Genomic DNA, 23,244 nt, shown 5'->3' with positions numbered 1-23,244 from the left:
TTGTGCTTTAAGTCTTAATCATCTGAGGAGAGAAAAAAAGGAATGACGTATACATATGTTTAACGATAGCAAAAGCATGACCTCACTCCCGCCACTCCCTTCATCTCTCTATTCTCCTTTACTCCTTTTTCTCTCATTACCTCCGTTTTCTTTCCGACGGAGTGACTCAGCTTTTTCGTCTCCCTCACTCGTGTGTTTCCCACTAAGGACAGCAGAGAAGACGTCACCCCTCGAACACACCGTCCATGGTACGACCGTATTAAGTACAATATTGCTGAATCATTGTCGTGCAAAGTTTACAATGTCGATATAATACGTTATATGTAAGATTCAATGTTATTAATGAGATCTATATACTATTCCCTCAAGCGCCGCAGTGTTTGTACTTATTTTACTGCTCCTGGAGGTTCTGGAGAGCCCTGATTTTGGTCTTTTTCTTATTCACAGTCGTGGCCCAGATCTAACAGAATTTCTGCAGATGGTGTCTTCATTTCTTTCTTTCTCCACTCCGGAGCCCTCTCTAACTTTGCAACCACCCCTCTCCTTCTGTCTGTACCTCTCTTTTAACACACAGATAAAGCCCTTGTTTTTCTCAGTCTTCTCTTTAAATCCCTGCAGACCCCCTCATCTGGATAAAAAGAAAAACCTGTATGTTTGCTGCAGACTGGATCCCTCATGTTTCCTGCATCTTTCCAGAACTTCAAACAACTGCGTCTGTGCAGTGGACTCCATTTTCTGATAGGATTTCAGCTTCTCTCTCCCCGGTTTCCCCTTAACGTCTCTTCTCTGTGACTGTTTCCCCCCCTCGCAGGCTCTCACCATTTCTGTCCCTTCTTCGCTTCATCATCCTTTTCTCTTGTCAGAGCCAGTGGCCTTCTCTCTATCCCAGGCTGTCTCTCTTCATCTCTCTCCTCCCTCCTCACATCAATATCCCTCAATCTCTCCTTCTCCCCGTAAAAAGAGTGACCCTTCAGCCCGCTGTCGCCTCTCCGCCTCCAGACTCTTCGCCATCTCTCTCACTCCCCCTCTCCTGTGGGAAAGCATGACCCATGCTTCGATCATCCTCTTGTCATTTTGTCATTATTATGCCCCCTGAACCCTTCAGCATTTCTCTTCGTGTCCCTTCTCCTCTCTGCCTCACGCTTTCTCTCTCTTTTTCATCCCTCGCTTCATCTTACTCTCGTCTTCTAATCTCTCCAGTGATGACGAATACTTCTATCAGTCTTCAGCCATCTCTCAGCCGCATCCTCTTCTTACTCCTTCGATCTTTCACGTCTTTCACGTAAATGGACACCCAAATGGTCAGGGCTCTGTGCAGAACAGACGAGTTCCTCCACACCGAAATAGAAAAAAACCCACTTATCTCCGTACCTCACTGTGTGTGCAGCAGCATTAGTATTTCCTTAGTTGGAAGTAAAGGGCTTCGCCCAAACCAGTGGTGAAGAATTATTCACATATTTGTATTTAATTAAAAGTAACCACAGTAATACCACAGACTATAAATACTCCAGCAGAATACAATATTGCATTGTGTTATTGGATTATAATCATTGATGCATCAATATATTCACCGCTTCAATGTTGTAGCTGATAATGGTGGGGTTAATCATAATTTCTTCATATAATAATTTGTTACTGTCCGCCCAAAGCAAGAAAAACGGTCCTAGAACTAGAGCACACAAAGGTACGTGGGGGTATCATCTACTTTTAGCCATATAGAAAGATGCATCTGTTTTTATTTTAGCTGTGAGACTTGGGCCTCTCTTCCTCACCCTTACTTCTTGCTTCCCTATATGCTTCTCTCTCGTCACTGTTCCTTTTTTTTGTGGGACTTGATCACTCAAGTTTCTCTCTGCTTTTGGAGAGATACACTTTCTCTCCAAAAGCATCGTCTTCTCGTTGCTGCCATTGTACTTTTCATCCCTCCACCCTAGAGTCAGACCCTTAAGGCTTTGATCAACGTCTCGTAATTATTTTCTCTGACTCAGCCTTACTCCATCCAGCCTGTCTCCTTTTTATTTCTCTCCCCAATCATTACGGAGTGTTTTTTTTAGTTCCACCACCTGTTCATCGCTCTGTCAATATCCCTCTACAGTATGACAAGAATCTCCCCCCCCCCTTTCGCTCCTCCTGCTATGAGAGAAAAAAGGCAGTCTTTGTTCAATTTGTCATCAGCCAGTCTGTATCATGTTGGTCACACCTCAAGCCCTTCTCCTATTGCTATGCCTCCATCCTCCGTTCTTTATTCCCACTATCATTCGCTCCACAACACATCACCCCTCCCTCCTTCACTGACCATCGCACCGCGTTTCCATCATTCATTCCTGCCCTGCGTCCCATCCCTCTGCTCCTCACCAGCCTGGACCCTGTCATGATGAGTTACAGATGGAATATCTGGTCTATCTGTTACATATTGCAACACAAAAGGTCTAAATATAAAATATTTTGTCAGGAAATTGGTGCGTTTACTATTAGCAATATGTTTTTTATGATTAGATTTTCAATTTCCTGTTCGTTTTATTTTTTGCAGTAAAGAGTTAATGTCCTAAACACAACCTCTAATATATTCTTAGATTAGATTACTTTGAAATTACTTTTTCTCCTGAAGCTCGTTTCAGTTCCGCTTCTTTGTTAAATTTCTTAAATTAATATTTATTCCATCTTCTTAATTTCTTGATGAGCTTGTGCGCCCTGAGTGTTAAACTAGTTTCCTGAATAATATTTAGTGTCACCGCTTTCCCAGTATTATTGTATGTATTTCCTGATGAGAAATTCCCAAGGTGGTGTAGCGGGTCAGTCACATATTTTCCTCCCTTTCATGCTCTGCCACATTTTCAGAGTTCATGGATTTTGTTTTCATCCAATTTAAACAACAAAGACCAGTTCTGATTATTGCTTTTCGTGTTCTTGTTTTGCATTTCATGTTCAAACTTTTGTCTACGACAATAAAATGAAAACTCAGGCGTCCTACTGAGAAGTTTTGTAACCACTCAGATGAGTGAACATACACAGGCCATACATGTAGTCCTCTGGAAGCTCAGCATACATGGGGACTAACATCCTTTAAACATCTGCAGCCTGAGTTCATGTAGGAATATGTGTGCGCTCGTGCGTGCACAGTATGTAGGTTGAGGTGTCAGATGTGTGAGTGGTTCTCACTTTGAAAGCCTGTGGTTCTCCTAAATTACACACAGCGCTCTGACACGTTCTTCTAACTGGGAATAGTTTAGCATTCTGCAGCAGGTGTTCTTTTTTTGGTCCTGAATCAAACGTGTGCCTGGGCATAAAATCACCTGAAAGCTGTTGCTCTCAAGGGCTGAACTGAAAAACAGATGAGTGTTGGAGTCATTTTAAAAGGACAGGAAGAGAGATTAAGCACAGTCCCTGTGTGTTTGTGTAATAAGCTGCAATTGTCCCATTAGCCCAGTTATTTAGCTATCTGTTCCTCATCAAACCCCACCTCACTAAACACTTCCTGTCTGCAAAAAGGGGCTGAATGTTAAAGGGCAGCAGTGTCAGTCTGTGAATGTGAATGGGCACGAGTGTGTTTGTGTGTCTGTGTAGTAAAGACTGAGTGATTTGTTTGTCACCATCAGGTACTTCTATATTAGTGAGACAATTAGTGTGGAGTATGGGCCTGTGCATGTTTTTTTAATTTTGCACAAAAATAAAAATGCACAAAAGTGAAGCAGCAGTTTCCAACAAATAACCAGTGCACCGAGAAGTACGGTGGAATATGGCAAGAGGTTACATCAAAAAAACAGTAGCCTACAAAATTTGACTAACAGAACGATTGTGGCGTCCATAATGCTCCATAATGACTCTTAGCACCAGTCAAACTAAAGGCACAAACCCAAAACTAAATCAGATCAATGCAACAACAGTCCCTTAGCTATCACTGTTTGTGGAACCTGCTTAATACAAGAGATACATTTCCAGTGTCTTTGAGCTGCTGTGCAATATGCACATCTTTTCAAGCTGTTTGTGTGTGTGTGTGTGTGTGTAAGATGGTTGTAAAAATGCTTTATGGCGTCTTCCGAAACACTGACCTTTACAGAAAGTCACTGATCTGTTCAACACAACATGATGTACTGTGTGCATGCATGTGCACCTAAATGTGTGTGTGCATTTAGGTCTGTGCACACGTGCATGTTTCCGTGTGGTTACGTGTGCACAATTATGTCTGTGAGACATGATGTGCAGCCAGTAACATTATATCCCACCAGCCATCATTAACTTTGACGTACAGCCGAATGTCATTATGTATGGGCGACTGCATGATTTACTGTTGTGAGATATAAGGGAGTGGCTACTGTAATGAACTTGCTGAGAGTTTGATTTACGGGTCTCTGCTGGAGGGAAAGAAGTAACTACTGTCACTGTGATGGCAATGATTACATTGATGGTGATGATGAAATTGCCCTCCTCACTTGCAGATGTAGGTGCAATTTCTGGAGGGAGTGAAAGAGCAAAAAGGGAGGACAACAAGGAGGAGATGAAGAAAGCAGTTTGAGGAGATGGAGGAAGAGGAAACTGAGAGGAGGGAAGGAAGGAGAGCAATTGTAGACGAGCAAACTTTCATGTTTTGACAAGCCAGCCACTGGAGGGAGCGCCGATGATGATTTTAATCAATGATGATGACACTGATGATGGAACAGTTCACACAGTCTTTTAAGTCTGTTAATACTGAAGATGTGTGAAGCCACGGGGTGTCATTTTGATCAAGACTGGTGGACAGCATCCCCCCCCCCCCCTGCCTCAGTGTCTTTGAGCAAAGCTGTTCTGCAGCTGAGCTTGGGCTTTGACATTCCTGATGGAGAAGTGAATGTGGAAGGTTGCAGAACAATTTGGATGAATAAGAAGGGAAGGAAGAAGAGCGCCATGGGATACTTTAATTTTACAGCAATATCAAAATGCTATGTGCTTCACATGCTTATGCATTTTTGTACCTATGACTGAAAATACATATAATCCTGATTAATAGCACACAGCACAAGAGCCCACAGTGACAGAACTGAGCTGCAATCTCACCCTCCACTCTCTCTCTCTCTCTCTCTCTCTCTCTCTCTCTCTCTCTCTCTCTCTCTCTCTCTCTCTCTCTCTCTCTCTAACACACAGCACAGCTAACCTTCAACCAAGCAGTCAGACTCTGCCCTCTAATGGCAAACAGTCAAAACTACCTTCATACCCTTTTTTCTTTCTTCCTTTACTGAAATACAGACAGACTGATCAGAACTAGAATCAGCGCTTCACAGTTGTATGCCTACCAACCAGTTTACATCCCATTCTTCATCATCACTTCATCTTATCCTACTCGACATTTCTGGAGAAATTTTCATAATTGGCGTATGAATTCTTGAGTAATGGACACAAGGTTGGACACACCGAAGTCTAATCAGTGTGTCCTTTTTATTCAGGAAGACGTTTCTGAGTTATTTATTTCATGTTTCTGTTCACGCACTGTTTTTTTATGCTTACTAGTTATTTTATTGTAGTTTGTTTTAACTATATTTTTGACTGTGTAGTGGCTCTGTGGCACTCTGAGATGTTTTTAATGAAAAGTGCGTTATAAATAAAATGCATGATTATTATTATTATTAATCAGTTTATCCTCGAGTCCAAGTGGACATTTGAAATTACTCAAGGCGCCTAAAATAAGCTCAGCTTTGTTAAAATCGTTGAAGACGTAACTTTTAAAAAGGTGAAAAGTAGGACCACGCCATGCTCGGTTCCTTCCTACAATTCTATCCGTTTGATGAGGAAGCGTGCGGCTGTGCGCTGCTGTGGCTGTGCACTAGGTTCTGATGTCACATTGGTTTCCACAGTTGTTGTGACAATCGGCTAGGTAAATGTGACACACAAACTCTGGGTTTTAGTCTCTAAAATGATAATCTTAAAGATTTTTATTGAAATAAATCTTTCCTAAATCACCATCCATCGTCAAAAGAGATAACAAAATGGTGATTGAGCCTACAGGCCAAAGATTCAAGTCTTGTAATATTTATATATTTGCATTTTACAAACAATTCAGGATTACAGTTTAAGAAAAACAAGGTGCACCTTTGCAAAGGTAGTTTTAGAGCCGTGGGTGGAGATACTCACACGGGGGCGGTACATTCTAATGAGCCTGCATGTGACTTATGAAGGGGAGGCAAATCTGAATGGCTTGTTAAATCACGTTTTCTAAACTAGACAGCTCACACAAATGTTGTATTATTTCAGTTTGTGGGGTTTTCATAATATGTCCCCTTTTAAATTCACTGTTATGCTGCACTCATTCGCTCATAAACATATTGTAATATGTTTTGCTTATATATTTGGTATATTTGAGCTCGATTCTGTGGGACTGTATTTGTGAATGCCGTTTGATTTTAGTTTCACATTAACATAGGTGGCTTATTCTGCAGAATGAAACAGCAGACGTCACAACAGTAAAAACATTTCTCTGCTAAATGATTGACTGCGTCTCTGTGTCTGAATGTGTGAACTTACTTCCAGGTGGGTGCCAGCGTACTGCATTCAGGTAGATTCCACAGTAGTGGAACATGAATTCATGCTCTGATCGCTCTACCTTTCCCTCCAACAGTGGCATTAGGTTAAAGCCATCTGATTGTCTGGGGGAGAGAGGTACAATTAAGAGAAAGTGAGAAACACAAATGTGCTTTAAAATCAAGGGAGAGTGCATTACCACAACAGTACATGCAGAGAGAGATTCTAGACTTTTAACCTTTAGTTCTTTAATAAACTTTCTAGAGATCGCAGGTTTGTCCCCTACAATGCTTGCAAAGTTAGCAAAATCAGTGTCCACTCGTATTTGTTTACAGATAATGAGGTGCTTTCGGATTCACACTGTAACACTGTAACCTCTGCAGGATCTGATGACGGAATCAAAGGGTTAGTGTGGACTTTAAATATTTGGTATTACAGGTAAAGGTCGTTAAAGTTTCCTGCCATTCCAGGGGCCTCGGTAAGAGGAAGTTGAGGTAATGCAGAACAGGTCACATGTCAGCAAGATAAAGAAATATATGAGAATATATTTTTTTACCATACTATATACTGTGTTTTACTTATTATAGGGAATGTCCCCTGTCAGTATTATGTTATCTTATTGTTGGATCACATTATTTATGCATTCATATGTAGGCTCAGCAGAAGTCACTATTGCAGTTAAATAAATGAGTCATAAAGGAGTCAAATGTACAATATAACCTCTTAAAATGTAAAGTATACCTCAAAAGGCCACTTACCGGTAATTACAGTACTTGAGTAAACGTACTTGGCTACTTTCCACAACTGGATACTTTTGTCAGTTTGTGAAAAACCTGAACTATAATAAAACAAATAGGTTTTATTTAACGTGATTAATCATTTACAAAACACACAATGCATCCCTTAATCAGGCGTGTATTTAATACACCATCGGTAATGCAGTTCAATCTGCATCTATCGATCCAGAACTGGCGCTCTTGCTACTCGCCGTCCCATGAGTGGACGGTTTAGTCGGGTTTCAGCAGTGCGCTCAGCTCTAGCTCAGCTCTGACATCACTGATGCAGTGCCGAGTAAGCCAGCACTGACTGCAGAGGCTTCTGTCTGTCTCGCTCTCTCTCTCTCTCTCTCTCGCTCTCTCCTGTCATGCTGGGAGCTCTCATCCTGAACCACATCTGTGCACTGTAGCCCCACCCACCCTCCCATGTTGCATTCGGGATGGAGGAAGATGTGGTTAAGTCACGGCTGTTTCATTCTCTGGCAATCAGCGCAGTCAGACCCTCTAAGCATCTTTCTGCCTCCCCTTCTTTCCAGCGATGCGCCATCACGTCCTGGACCAGGGAAAACCTCCACAAGAGGGAATGCTGCTTCTTTGAAAAAGGTGTCAGGTGGGATGAGCTGCTGTGTTGGTGACGAACGTCTCTGTACTGACTTTGTAGATTGCTGCTGCTGCTGCACAGAGACACTGTGGCATCTCTGTTGAGTTTATGTCCCGCGAGGCATCGCCCTCGATCGCCGTGAGGGCAGTTGTGTCAATGTTGTGTTCATTAAATTAAGTTTGTTTGTTTCCAGTAATTGTCACTTTCCTCAAACTGTCTGTCTGCATGAAAATGTTACAACCATTAGCTTTTGTTTCTCCACTAGAGAGGATGTGTGTAGGTGTGGCTACTTAAAGACTGATCATGTGGACGAAGCCATCAAGCCGGAGGATTTCACAGGCGAGTATTGGGACAAACACAAACATGTCCGCGAAGTGCCCACGGATGCTTTTGGAGACATCAGCTTTGGTGATTTGGGACAGAAGACTGGCAAGGTGAAACCATCCGTTCTTTCTACTGTAATGACATTACATGTGAATGCATGCCTGTGTGTTTTCACCCTCGCCTTTGCATGTGTCTGTCATTCTCAGTATGCACGAGTGTCCACAGACGCAAGCCCAGAAATCCTGTACGAGTTATTGACCGAACAGTGGAAACTTTCCCCTCCCAACCTGCTGATCTCAGTGACCGGAGGAGCCAAGAACTTCTTTCTGAAGGCCCGACTCAAGAACATGTTCAACAGAGGTCTTATCAAAGTGGCCCAGACGACAGGTGAGCCTCAGATCTCAAGGTGTGCCAATGATTAGCCAGAGAGCCTTTTGAAAGCATGTGTTCAACGAGTACATGCGTATTTATGGTGAGCCGGTGACTGCATGTGGTAAAATATATCGTGTACGCCTCAAAGGGTCCAATCCTTCTGCCTGACCTAGTAACAACAGTGCACTAAATATGAGCGTATTCAGTTTTTCTTCGTTAAAATGAAGGGACATGTTAATGCTACATCATACAATGATATTTTAAACAATAGAGTGCTTTCATTTTTGTGCCATGGATTTTCAGTTTTAATGTAACAATGCTACCTTGCAAACAACAAGGTTCATAAACCATTTGATCTGAGTTTAGTTTGGAGGACGTTGAATAGGCCTGCACTGAGCCCTGACTTTAACCCACAGTCGAAATGAATCAAAACACCGACTGCGAGCGAGTTCTCATCGCCCAATCAGTGGCCGATCTCACTCGTGCTCTTGTGGCTCAATGGGAGCAGATCTATGTTGCTCATGTGGCTGCCAAAATATTGTGGAAAGACTTCCCTAAAAGGTTAGGGCTGTATAGCGGCATATTAAAGGAATATTTTGCTATTTCGGGAAACACGCTTATTCGCTTTCCTGCTGAGAGATGAGATGATTGATACAACCCTCATATTGGTCTGTTATATATGAGGCTTCAGACAGTTAGCTTAGCGTAGCATAAAGGCTGGAAGCAGGAGGAAACTGTAAGCCTGGCTCTCTCAGAAGATAATAAAAACATGTCATTTGTGTAATCCGTACAAAAATTACAGCAACCAGCAGATTTAAAAAAAAAAAAAGTGTAACTATTCCTTTAATGGCCATGGTTTTATTTATCAGTTATGTGTGTATAGCCACATATTTTGCTCATGTAATATTTGCACATACTGTACATGTACTTTATGGACATAAATGTATGAAAATGGGACCTATGTTGTGCACAGGAGCGTGGATCCTCACTGGTGGTACGCACACAGGTGTGATGAAGCATGTCGGGCAGGCCGTGAGGGACCACGCCCTGAGCAACTCCATGCAGGGCCAGATTGTGGCTATCGGAGTTGCGACGTGGGGAACAATTCACAACAGGGACGCTTTGGTGCATTCAGAGGTATGAGCAACACATTCACACATGTTACTCGTCTTTCTTCTGGTGAGATTCATCACCTGCATAGCATAAGTCTTCTTTTTCCTACCTTCATCTCCTCCTCCTCCTCCTCTTGTCTGCAGGGTTGCTTCCCAGCCCATTATGAGACGGATATCAAGGGCCAGGGCCGACTCGCTTGCCTTGATAACAACCACACCCACTTCCTGCTGGTGGATGATGGGACCCAAGGACACTATGGAGTGGAGATTGAGCTGCGTAGCCGTCTGGAGAAATACATCTCCGGGAAGCGTCTTGGAAACAAAGGTCAATGTCACAGATAACATCTCAAATCTGATCATTTTTTACCTGATCTGCTTTTAATATTGATTTGTCTACTGTCTGACCTCCAGAGAGTGGCGTGACAATCCCTGTGGTGTGTGTGGTTTTGGATGGAGGACCGGGCACTCTAAATGTGAGTCATCAGTTTCCTGTCTCTCGCTGTCTCCGTCTCTTGTCTTTGTCTGACTGTCTTGTGTGTCTCCTCTCAGACCATTTATAATGCCATGCTGAACGGTACACCGTGTGTGATCTTGGAGGGCTCCGGGAGAACAGCAGATGTGATCGCCCAGGTGGCAGGACTGCCATTGGCCCGCGTCACCATCGCCCTCATCCACCAGTTAATGAAAAAGTTCTTTGGCCAAGAGTATGAAAACTTCACCCACCTCAAGATCATAGAATGGACCAAGAAGGTACGTGAACATACTGACGACCTCAACAACTACAGACCAATTTGCAAGCTGCTGTTCCTTTCTTAGTACAGCTTACTACTAAGTTGAAGTTACTGTGAGGAACTTCTAACTGCACTGTTACTGTAGGGCTGCGTTTGATGCTGTCGATCAAAACATCTTCCTTAATCGTTGTGACACAGCTCTGGTCCTGTTCCAATGTTGTCTTTATTTAGTTTTAGGTCCTCCACTGTTTTCTCCTCCCTCTATCGATTAAGGATCTTAACAAATTCAAGGAGACGTTACCGCATCACCGCTGTCTTAGCCTCCCTTCTCATGCTTCTCTTGATGCCTTATGAACCTGATCGGAGCCTAAGATCCCCTGGCGCGGGTCTCCTGCCTGGCCTAAGTCCAGGTTTGATGTGAAACCCTACTTGTTGTGTCGCCTATCTGTGCCAGATTCAGGACATCATCAGGATGTCTCACTGGCTGACAATATTCAGAATAAGTGAGGACGATCACGGAGATGTGGATGTGGCTATACTTCAAGCACTGCTCAAAGGTAGGGATTTGTTCTTCACACAGATGCTCAGTGCCAGACTAGACTGACTATAGGCGTACACCAATAAGTGTAAAGACGAAAAGGCTTTGTGCCAAAGCAGCTCTTAGCAAGTATAATGTTGCTTCTCAGAAGACTAATCGAATGGACTGTGGTATCAAATGTACAGCTCAAGACTGAAAACCAACACAGATATTCTTACAGATATTTTCACATAGAACGATTGCTTTTCTATACAAGGAGACACTGAAAGCCACAATGAATCTATTCATAAACAATATAAATAGATTCCTCCTAATACTGGTCTTGAGATAGACATTGATGAAACAAATTTACAGCAAGCTTAATTCATATTTTTGTACATTGAGCTATAAGTTCACTAAAAGTGACTCTTAAAAGTGACACTTGGAGTTTTGATTGTGATGAGTCATTATTCCAGCTCAACTGCTTTGCCTGTAGTTTCCACCTTTGAGCTCTATTAACAATGGAAGAATTAAAATGCATTTCCCGCCAGTCGTCCTGCTCACTCAGCGAGGACATCCGCTGTCTGTTTTTGGTCTGTGGCCAAGTTCGTGGTAGAATCTTTTTTTTTTGTGAGGATTTTGCTGCTAATTATAAGATAATTGCTGCTTGACCGTGTAGTGTGACCCCAGGTTATGTTATGTCATGTCACAGAATAAGTTAATTTTTTGATTTGTTGATTGAGATTAAAGTGAATCATCAGCAAGGCAATCATCAAGCAAAGACTGCAAACTAGTTCCAGCGTTTCAAATTTGATGATTTGCTGCTTTACTCCATTTATATGCCCACTTTGCTGTAATTGAATGATTAAAATTGAAAACAGAATTCAGCGTCACATAAATCTTGTCACTATAAATTCTCCACTCAGCTTCGAGGACCAGCGAGACACTGGGAATCGAGAGCTGGAAGAGGCAGCTGGAGCTGGCTATAGCCTGGAACCGGGTGGACATTGCTGAGACGGAGATCTTCACTGAGGAGAGCCAGTGGAAGGTTTGCCTACTTTACAACATGCTGTAGCACCAACACCAGCAGCAATCTTTGTAAGACTGTCGGGATTGACAAATAAAGGCCACTGCAACCACTCTTGTCTTTATTAAGATAAGAAAGTGTAATGGACTGACTGGTAAAACATGGGAAGTGATCCCACGGTAATAGTCTCGCAGTCATTGGATAAAAAAGCTGAAAGGTTTGAGTGGTGAACATTCCTACATGGAGATTTCAACCAATAGCAGCATGAAGCCAATATCTTGCATGATAAACCTTTTATGATATGAGGGGCAGTGGACGATTGTATTATTAAAATCATATGAATAGCATCATAAAATACTGTCTTTCTCTCCACACTGCTATTACAGTCTATTTACACAATTGTCTAATTTCGTTGTGTTTTCCTGACACGTTCACATCCAGTCCAGTGACCTCCACTGGGCTATGTTCTCAGCCCTGGTTGGCAACAAGCCTCAGTTTGTTAGTCTGCTGCTGGAGAACGGCGTGAGCCTGAGGGATTTCCTGCAGGACGAGGACACTCTGTGCGAGCTCTACAAACAGCTGCCAAGCGGCATCTTTCTCCGCAAGCTGGCCAAGCGGGTCCACAGGTCTCGCCTCCGGAGGAGGAAGGCGCTCCGCATCAGGCCTCGAGCTCACTCGGGGCAAGGTGAATCCATCTCGATGACTCACGTGTCTGATGAGGTGCGCCAACTGCTGGGCAGTTTCACCCATGCCCTCTACCCTCCCTCCAACATGTCGTACCACTTCGACGTGTCTACAGAGGCCACATCTGTATCAGTGAGTGTGTTTATCCCTCATCACACATTGAATGAATGTAGTTTGACAAGCAAAACTAAGTGATTCACACGTACCTTGTAATCAATTCAGGGTTGTGTTATTTTAGACGCTGAGCTGTCCTCTGTTTCATTTCACTGTGAGGATTTTCATTCTATTTTCATTTTTATATATTTCATAATTCAGTATTGTGGACAGGACGTTTAGATCCTCACATTGGGAAATACAACTTAGAGGAGGTATAATTGAACACTTAGCTAAAATAATGAAGTCTGAACAATCCGAATTGAAGTCTGTGCGTGCCTTTAGGAGGATTTGAGGACTTATGATAAACCGTCCATAAACCATTCATTTAATGCAACATATTACTTCCCTTTTAATCTAGCTGTCTAAAAGTCAGACTGGTTCCCAATCGCTACTCAGGGAGGACGATGCTGATGCACAGAGGGACCCAGGCAGAGACCTTTTCCTTTGGGCTGTCATCCAGAACAATAAGCCGCTGGCTGAAATTGCCTGGGAGCTGGTGATCAAAACACTGACCCTTATACATGCAGACAAAGTTTGAAAAGAGTTAGTTGTGTTTGTGTGTGTATGGGGTTGCATCTCTCTGTATCTGTACCTGCACAGTGTAGAGACTGCATGTCCGCTGCTCTGGCCGCCAGTAAGATCCTGAAGACCATGGCAGAGGAAGGAAGCGATGCAGACGAGGCAGAGGCCATGCGAGAGCTCGCCAATCACTATGAGAAGCATGCCATTGGTATGATACTGCAGACACAGCTTTACTGACGTGAAACACAAGCCATGTTACGAGGTTTCGTGTTTCACCTCATTTCACAGGTGTGTTCGGCGAGTGCCACAACAGCGATGAAGAGCGGGCTCGGAAGCTGTTGGTTCGTGTGTCTCCGTTTTGGGGAAAGACGACGTGCCTGAGGCTGGCACTGGAGGCTGACGACAAAAGCTTTGTGGCTCAGTCAGGTGTTCAGGTTGAGCAAACTTCCAATTTTTTTTTAACAATTTAAGAACTCAGGTTTTTTTTAAATTATTTTGAGATGCAGATTCATAAAATAATCGAGTAATCTAATGTCTGTCTTGAAGGCTCTTCTGACACAGATCTGGTGTGGTGAGCTTTCAGTGGACAACCCAGTGTGGAGAGTGCTGATCTGCATGGTCTTCTTCCCACTTATCTACACTGGCTTTCTGGTTTTCAGGTGAGTCCTATCAGTGACATGTGTGAAACTGTAAGAGCAGCCATGCAACAGCCAACACATCTAAAGCCACATAATGTTGCCATATTAACCGAAGATAATAATGCCGCCATTGATACTCAATACAGTTAACAGTGGTTTTATAATATTTGGATGCAGTCAAATGCTTTTTTATGCCTCCTTTAATCACAAGAATAAAAATCATATCAGTGTCAGGAAGTAGTTTCTGTTGTGCAGGTCCAAGTCTACCTCCTTCATCTTCCAAAAAACAGGCGACGTTCCTTCTTTGGAAACATGCTGGAAAATGATATAACTAGGTTATATAACAGTGTACATACTGTACACTATTTATAGATGCATGCATTTGTATATAACTGATACAAGTTCTTTACATTTTAATATCTGAATGTATTAATTAACATATTTGTGCCGCTGCGTAATGGTTTGTTAATGAGCTATAATTCTCCCTAGACGTGATGAAGTCCTTCATAGAGAAGCTGAGAAGAAGGAGGAGATCAAGACAGTGGAGAAAATAACAGGAAGTACACTTCGAACCAATTCTCGTAGCCTGTAAGTAGGCAGTCGCCTTTTAATGCACTCAATCATTTAACACACAGCAACTGAGGCTCTACTCTAGAAAAATAACCCTGATTCTTTCTATCTGCGTGACGATCTCCTGACTGTACGAGAGTTTTTAATACACATCTTAATGTTTTACATTTTTGTTATTCTAAAAGTAGTGATTTTGCACGTCAGTTGTTAAAGAGTGTCCTAAATGTCTGTGACCCCCTCAGTGGCGTGAAGCGCCTGAAGCCTCTGAGCAGCTGGTACCGGCTGGTCCATCTGTACAGCTCTCCGCAGGTCAAGTTTTACTGGAATATCGTGTCCTACTTTGCCTTCCTCTTCCTGTTTGCTGTGGTGCTGATGATTGACTTCCAGGCTACACCCTCTGCTGGGGAGCTGCTGCTCTACATCTGGCTGCTCTCTCTGGTGTGCGAGGAGGTCCGACAGGTGAGAGAGAGAGAGAGAGAGAGAGAGAGAGAGAGAGCGAGAGAGCAGCCTGGGACACAAGCTGTTGCTGCCTCCAGAGCAGGCCCACATATTTATAACACTGCTTCACTTCACTGACAAATTCAATGTGTCTTTTCTGCCTCAGCTGTTTTATGATCCTGATGGCTTCGGGTTTCATAAGAAAGCCAGGATGTACATCAACGAACTGTGGAATATTTTAGATGTCCTGTCCATCCTTCTCTTTATTATCGGCCTCGCATTTAGGTACGTCTCCTTCCTCCCAGACAATCCATTTAAGCCGTGGAAGTGCTCTCCACCCTCCGGGTAATCAATGCATCACCAAGCGTTTCTATTTCAGGCTGACAACTGAGCTGTTCTATGCTGGTAAAATCCTCCTCTGCATCGACTTTGTGGTCTTCTGCCTCCGTTTCATGGCCATCTTCACTATCAGTAGAACCCTGGGGCCCAAAATCATCATCGTCAGGAGGATGGTGAGAGGCTTACATACAAATGTGATGAATGCCGACCTGATGCAACTGCAGAGGAATGCCACGCTCCAAAACACCTTTTATCTCATACGAAGAGAGGCTTCTGCCTCACTGGGCCTCCGTCTGGTGTCTGCAGATGATTATATGCAAAATAAAAGGTGTTTTTGAGCAAAGTGTTGCAGCTGGTCTGTTTGTTCCCAAACAGTCAGTCATTATTGTTTGTGCAGAGATTACATGTGGAGCAACAGGGAAACCTTTTAAATACTGAAACTTGTCACTGTTAAATATTTAATCTGTAATACGTGTGACGCTTTAGGCAGCGTGCAGACTGACATGTCCAACTCTCTGAAGTTTTAAATTTACAAACGTAGCTCAGTAAAAGGAAGTCTCCACTGTACATGCCATGACATGGCACAGGTTTCTTCTGTGACCGATGTGTGTTTGTCCCTCAGATGACGGATATGTTCTTCTTCATGTTCCTGCTGAGTATCTGGGTGGTGGCGTACGGCGTGGCCAAACAAGGCATCCTCATCCACAATGACAATCGGCTGGACTGGATTGTCCGCGGGGCAGTTTATGAGCCGTACCTCACCATATTTGGGAATTTTCCCACAAATATTGATTGTGAGTGTAGTCGAAACGCTGCAGTTTTGTCAAGGGAAAAACATTTACGAGGCTCAGACCGGGTTTGTTTAATTTAAACATTACAACGAAGGAAACAATCTCTTTGCCCTCTTGCAGATGCTGCGTTTGACTTAGACTCCTGCAGCATGAACGGCACCGATCCTCTGAAGCCCAAGTGTCCTGTGCTGAATGAAAACCAAACGCCAGCCTTCCCCGAGTGGCTCACCATCATCATGCTATGTGTTTACCTGCTCTTTGCCAACATACTGCTGCTCAACTTGCTCATAGCCATCTTCAAGTGAGTTCTCCTCCACATCTTTGTGTCTTAATTCAGTCATACGTTCAGCTTTTCTCTGCTTAGCTTAGCTTAGATGCTAATACCTTGTTATATCTAATGCCACTTTATGGTGTTGCTGCACAGCTTTACGTTCCAGACCGTTCAGGACAACACAGACAGAATTTGGAAGTTTCAAAGATACGAGCTGATCAAGGAGTACCACAGCCGCCCTACTGCCCCTCCTCCTTTCATCATCTTCAGCCATTTTTACCTCTTCATCAGGAGCATGGTGCTGTGCAGGCCCCCCGTCATGAGCAAGGAGTTTAGTAAGTATCGACCTATTTTATTTCAGCCCATTCAGAAAGTAGACTTCGTGGTTATATTCTGCAGACTATCTCTCTAATTGTATCACTCTGTTAAACGGCTTTATGTATCTTACAATAACGATTTTTGGACTACTCTCTCATCTAATCAAAGCATGAAGGTTTGTTATTGACCTTAGAAGTAGTACTTTTACAAACAAAGACATCTCACGCACAACATCCACTTTATGGAGATTTTCCGGAGCACATCATGTGACCTAAGTATGGAATTTTGGTTTATGAGGGAGGACCTTTGACCCCTTCACAGACGATGCTGTGACTGATTTTGCATTCACACACGTGTAGAAGGTCTAAAACACTCTTTCAAACTTGATGTCGAGGTAATACACGATCACGTCAGTAGATGGCGCTGCTGTGGATCCATTAGCTACAGGCTCTGCTCATGCGCAGCTCAGGGTAAAACTAGCTCTGGCCTGAGCATGACGCTGACGTCGGTCCTCTCTGTATTAATCCACAGTACCGGTGCTTCCTAGCCTGTGTAACCTTTGCTGCCGGTCCAGATTTCCCCCCATAGGTCTGGTGCCGGTAACACATGCACAGTGTTGCTGAAACAGCATGTGACGCTGTTTTTCAGAGCGCGAGCTACCTCAGATGGAGGAAGAGGAGCTGCTGTCCTGGGAGGCCTTGATGAAGGACAGATACCTGCTGTCCACACAGCAGGAGCAGAGCCAGAGCATGGAGCGACGCATCCTGGACACGTCCCAAAAGTAAGAATCCCACAGAGATGTTGTCCAGTGTAACTGCATGACAATCCTCCAGAGCCTCTCTATGTGAGACCCCACGTCACACCTAAATATGTTTTAGTTGTAAAATTACAGAACCTTTTTTTTTTTATAGCATATGTAGAATGTTTTGAATCGTCTGTATCCCATTAATCATTCTGGGACCCCTCATATTGATCTTGCAACGCTCTTCGGAAGCCTGACACACTGTTGGAAGTAAACTTTAAAGCTGTTTATCTCATTTTCTCATCTAACTCTCTGCAATATTTGGCAAACTATTGCTTAAATGCGAGCAACATCGTGTATGTTTTAAGTTAAATGTTAGGTTTGATGAGGTTTAAGTTCTACTTTGCCGAAACATAAAGAGTATATAAGATTAAACAGTCTAGGAGTGATATTCCAATGAATAACAGACACCCGCACTGTGCTTGTGTGTTTCCTGAGGGTTACCACCATAACTGATCGACTGGAGAGGGAAGAGGAGACGGGCTCTGCTGCCGTGATGCAACGAATGGCTCGACTAGAGGAGCAGGTTGTGACCTGATATTTGGTTATCGCTGATGTAGCACCTGTGTCTGTGGGAGTGCAAGTCACGATGCAGAAAAGAGATGACACACTTCTTAACGTGTTACATTTTCTCTCCAGATGTTTTGTCTTAAGAAGTCATCAAAAGTATTCGACCCACTTTTATTTTGTCTCACCAGGTCGTCCAGTCAGCCAAAGCCCTGCAGTGGATTATGGACAGTCTGAAATGTCAGGGTTTTGCAGGAAAAGAAGCACAACCACTAAGTACAGCAACCAACTTCCTCATTCATTGTTGTTAGTTAAGATACTGCAGGTCAAATCTCCTCTGGTTTGCGCTCACTTTTATCCTTCCCTGCAGCATTGACTACAACAGACGAGTCCCCCGACACTTTGAGAAATGCATCAGAGAAAGAGGACGGCTTCCACGTGAACGCCCGTCAGCTTCACTACCCGAACAGCAAACTCACGCGCTTTCCTGTGCCTGAGGAGAAGGTGCCATGGGAGGTATTTCACAAACACACCAGCTGCAGGATTCCCCACAACGCCCCTGCATAAAAAGATGGTTCATTGGATCCAAGTTGATTTCATGTCCTTTTTTTTTTTTTTCAGGTCAGCTTCAGGTCATACATGCCAGTTTATTATGCCTCTGAAGACAGCGGGGACCACGTGGATGGGTATGTTTTTACCAAGAGAAGACAGTACATGATGTTTTGTTCCTATTAGGGTTTCTTAGTGTATATATGTGCAGTTAGGACACATTATTACGAGTGTTTTTGTCAAGATAACCAAAGAGTTTCCTGCTTATCTCTTATGTTTCATTTATTATTTCTCCTTACAGATCAGAATCAGAAGCCGTAGGTAATTACAGGTATGATACTGGATAAGATACACAAGGCATCAAACAGCACACAAGTATAACTTTACAAGCATGCCTGCATGTCTGATGTGTATCTGATCTGGTCATTAGAAACCCAGGAGGAAGGACTGGCATCAGGGGACGAGGTGCACTAAGCCACCTTGGTCCAAATCGGAATGCAGACCTTGTGCTTACACGGTAGGTCCCCTCGTGTCCTTACAGTACTTTTAAAAAAGTCGTTCACCACCATTGGATTGCATTGGCCTGATCAATGACGTTGAAAATTCATTTTTAGCATGCGAGACAGCGAGAGATCGGTGTTGGAGTACCTGGTGGTTTGGGATGAGAGGCATGGAACCTTGGCTTTACCCGGGGTGAGTCCCGCTGTTTGTTCACCTCAGCTGGTTTTTCATTTTTTGTTCGAAATAAATGTACCTTTCTGTTGTGGCTTTGAAACCTTCAGGGACCTCTCGAGTCGCCTGATCACTTGCCAGTGGCTCTTAAGAAATCCATGGGGAAGTTGCTGTATGAGAAAATAAATGCAAAAGTTTCAGAAGGAACAAAGGTATGTCTGATCAGCACTTTGGTTTGCCTTCATAGAGAAGAGCTTGAATGTTCCTAGAGGGGATATTTGGTTTAAGAGACACACGAATATGAAATGAAGTACAGAAGTGAATAAAAAGCAGGCAGAAGATGTCACTAAGGGAAGCCACATGTTATTTGCAGCTGGTATGAGAGATTTGGTTAAAAAAAAGCCAAAACCTTTTCAGTAAAGTAAGTAAACCAACAATAAAATGCATTCAATTACATATTTAAATCAAAGACGAGCAAGAATTGTTCAAGAATAAGAACAAACCGAGTCAAGGAGGCGTCTAGAAAATGAGTTTAACAATGATAATGCCTTGAGGTGAGTTTTAATCACTCAACATAGTTTACCCGTCTGACCTCCAAAGGGAGAAACGAATTAGAAGCCGTCAGTCGACAGTAAAAGGTTGATCAACACAGGAGCCCTTTGTCTGATGAACAATAGCCCGTATGTATGTGGAAAGCAACAAATCTGGCAGCTTTAGAGCAGTAACTCACTTTGATTTACAGTAGAAGAAATGTGTCATTTAGAATTGGTCGAATCAAATTACCCTCACAAAAACATGCTGACATCAATGCATATTTTAAATAATCCTCCACAATTTCACTATAATCTGATTGCCCATTTTTTCAAAAAGTAAACCTGATGACATGTAATCAGTTACTACATAATCCTGCTCAGTTACCAGTTTACTAGGTCCCCCCCAGCTAAAACTAATGCCGTCTTAATACAACAGCCCGGCCATGAATCCATCCAAATCCACTTAAACTGAGAGGTGCTGATTCAATTGTACGATCATTTGGGATCAGTTGCTGTTGAACAGTATAGCCTCATGCTGACAGGTGTTTCTGTTATATTCATGTAAATGGGTTTGGACAAAAGCAGGACGTCTGATCGCGCCAATGTCTTCTCCCACTAACATGTTTTGCATTTAGTTGAGGCGCTTTTCATCTTAAATTAGTCAGTGTCTCTTTAAGAACACACGGCTGTTGTGAGGGATCGAACCTGTTGATGTGATTACTGTCTACGAATTAAATGAATTAGAGGAATGATAATTAATAAATGTGCTTTTCTTGACTCTGAGGAACTTCTTGATTCTGACTCTGCTGTGTTTTAGGTGTTGGAGGGTTATGTGGATGACTGCAGGAACACCGATGACGCCTGGGTGGAAATCACCGCCCTGAACATTCACCTGGACAGAACGAGCCAGTTGATGGTGGATATCAACAGTATGGTGAGGACATTATTATTATTATTTAAGGGTTTTAAATTGTGTTGTTTTACGGGAAGAACTTGACTGATGGATTACTCGTTCTCTCTGCAGTTTTGGGTGATATGTGGGGATGACATTCAGGTCGTGACTCCTCCGACAGTGAAGATAGAATTACTTCTTGTGTTCGTGATTATCTGTGTCTCAGGTGGCGAGCAGCCGTGGCGCTCTTCAGTGGCGGGAGGTGTGCGGCAAAACCAGACTCTGCTCAAACCAAAGAGACTCTCTGCGGCAGGTTGCAGAGCTGCACAACAGGAAGTTCTGATGTTCAACACTGCTGTAGCTTTAAATGGGCCTCTCCATCCACGGCGTTTCTTCTCCCTGTTCATGCGGCCTTTGTATTAATTCAGTTGCACTGAAAGCACTTGAAACGAAACACTACAAAGCCATAATGTATGCCGCTGTGAGTTATCATTTGTATTTGCACAAATCAGGAAAGCAAACTAAATGTTAAGCCGACACACTGTGCTTTACACTTTATGCATGTGTAAGCATACACTAACAATAAATACCTACGTTTTTTGAGGTAGTTGTACTTCAAATGAGCATTTCCATTTAATTCTACTTCATACTTCTACATTTCAGAGGCAAATATGGTAATTTTGCCTTCCCTACTGTGGATGACAGCACAGTTAGTTGCTACTATAAAATACAAATGCAAATCATCATCTTGCTGTGTATGAAATTATGCAAAAAAAAACCAACCTCCACTATATTAAGTACTAGCTCAACCATCAATAATAATGCAACAACAACATTTACAGTATAACGTTATAATAATATAGACCTCTGAAAGGGTCCATACTGCATAATGAGGACTGAAACAGGAGTTTTACTTGTAATGGATTGCTTTTGCTTTGTGGTAGCTTTCTGTTGCTTTTATTTGTAAGTAAATGAGTACCTAGTCCACTGTTAAAATATCAATCTGTGTATGCTGCAGTAAACTCCACGTGTGACCTTTACATAATCAGCACTCTTGGCCTTAATGACTAATTAAAAAAGCTTCCTAAATAGAATTGTCTTGGCTGCTTTTGGAGTTTAATAGAAAATCATGTGTTGTCTCACATTGTTCTGCAGGGATAATAAACTAAAACTGGAGCAGCGTGTGCAGTTGCTCATTGGCTCAGGCAGAGGTGGCCAGACAGTGCAGTATCGGACGACACAGCAAGCCAGATCACTGTGATCACTATGGACAGCAAAGATTGAACTAAATTATCAGAGAAACCAGAATCAAAAAACATAAAAAAATGGAATATCCGTTGAATACTTTATTTATTTAAGGTATTTTTTATCCATAAAAATAAACTTATTAAGACGCTATTGGTGTATTTTATGAGAGAACTATCACTGTATATAAGAATTAAAACAGCTAAATACATTATTAATGCCTTAAAAGTATTAAAATATACTCTATTGTTTTGTCTTTTATTATGTCATAATGCTGTTTACATTGTGTGATCTGCCAACAACTAAAGATGACTTTACTTGCATATGTTATGCATTTTCTACTTCAATAATATAAAAAAAAGAAAGAAGAAATGGACTCATTGCTCTAATACACGATCTTCGATCACGTGAGCGGTTTACAGGTGCACGGTCCAGAGTGTCCGGAAGTGACGTGACACGCTCACAAGAGCATACTATTAGAGAGAGAGAGAGAGAGAGAGAGAGAGAGAGAGAGAGAGAGAGAGAGAGAGAGAGAGAGAGAGAGAGAGAGAGAGAGAGAGAGAGAGAGAGAGAGAGAGAGAGAGAGAGAGAGAGAGAGAGAGAGAGAGAGAGAGAGAGAGAGAGAGAGCAGCCGGCGGGGACATCTCTGAGAGATTCAACGGAGCTTAACGGTAATATTCTCAATTACGCAGCGTTATAGTGATATTAAAACCCCTCACGTGTGCATAGTTTGTCAAGGAACGATAGAGTTTGATCTCACTAACGTAACGTTACAGCTACGGTAAACATTAGGCAGTAACACGACAACCATGGACTTCTTTCTTCGCTTTTCATTATGCAACCGAGTGGATAATCCTGCTGAATATTGAACTAGAAACTCTTTCTCTTCTAAATTTGAAGCAGGAGAAGCAGGAGATTATAGGCTGCTGAGTGCTGCTGCAGGAGAGGAGGCTAAAACAGATCCTGGATGGAAGAGTTTGGCTCTGAGTTGACATCCTGTCTTTTCCATGCTGTGCGCTATTTGTTGTTGTAAACACTCAGGTACCAGTTTGTTCGTTACACCTTTACAGCTTTAACAAACACAACAGCTTTGCAGTGAGCCCTACCTCCTTTAAATGTTAATGTCCTGTTTTATATGAAGCTTTGTGGTCACTTTTGAGGCAATAAGACGCGTTTCTAATAGTTTGTCCACCCTGTTTATATAGAGGAGACTGAATAGTATGCACACCTCTCAGTATAATGCAATACTTTTAAACTGCATTACAAACCAGGAATTGGTCTCGAGTCTTGCTTTATGAAGTCCTGAGACAAATAAAAGTCGATATAAACAAGTAATTATGCACCCTTCATGCAATGATTGTATTATGA

The 23,244-nt window shown here is 42.7% G+C and overlaps 1 protein-coding gene across 1 annotated transcript; it reads left to right on the top strand.

The window, feature by feature from the left end:
- Window positions 1–7,705: 7,705 nt before the first annotated feature.
- Window positions 7,706–22,082, top strand: trpm2 (transient receptor potential cation channel, subfamily M, member 2; the record flags this gene model as incomplete). Its single annotated transcript, XM_079276374.1, has 32 exons — window positions 7,706–7,875; window positions 8,132–8,300; window positions 8,397–8,577; window positions 9,536–9,699; window positions 9,819–9,999; window positions 10,086–10,147; window positions 10,224–10,424; window positions 10,860–10,962; window positions 11,849–11,970; window positions 12,391–12,765; window positions 13,148–13,285; window positions 13,390–13,519; window positions 13,600–13,745; window positions 13,858–13,970; window positions 14,439–14,537; window positions 14,762–14,978; window positions 15,124–15,242; window positions 15,337–15,469; window positions 15,919–16,090; window positions 16,208–16,388; window positions 16,512–16,693; window positions 17,325–17,457; window positions 17,917–18,004; window positions 18,177–18,261; window positions 18,356–18,501; window positions 18,607–18,671; window positions 18,836–18,865; window positions 18,965–19,051; window positions 19,149–19,227; window positions 19,317–19,418; window positions 20,557–20,673; window positions 20,858–22,082. 32 exons carry the CDS (start codon window positions 7,706–7,708, stop codon window positions 20,972–20,974), a joined length of 4,407 nt encoding a protein of 1,468 aa, XP_079132500.1. The 3' UTR covers window positions 20,975–22,082.
- Between the last annotated feature and the right edge of the window lie 1,162 nt (window positions 22,083–23,244).

The sequence above is a fragment of the Melanostigma gelatinosum genome (genome assembly GCF_949748355.1).
Source record: "Melanostigma gelatinosum genome assembly, chromosome: 10".
Lineage (NCBI taxonomy): Eukaryota > Metazoa > Chordata > Actinopteri > Perciformes > Zoarcidae > Melanostigma > Melanostigma gelatinosum.
This window is presented reverse-complemented; position numbering and strand designations above follow the sequence as displayed.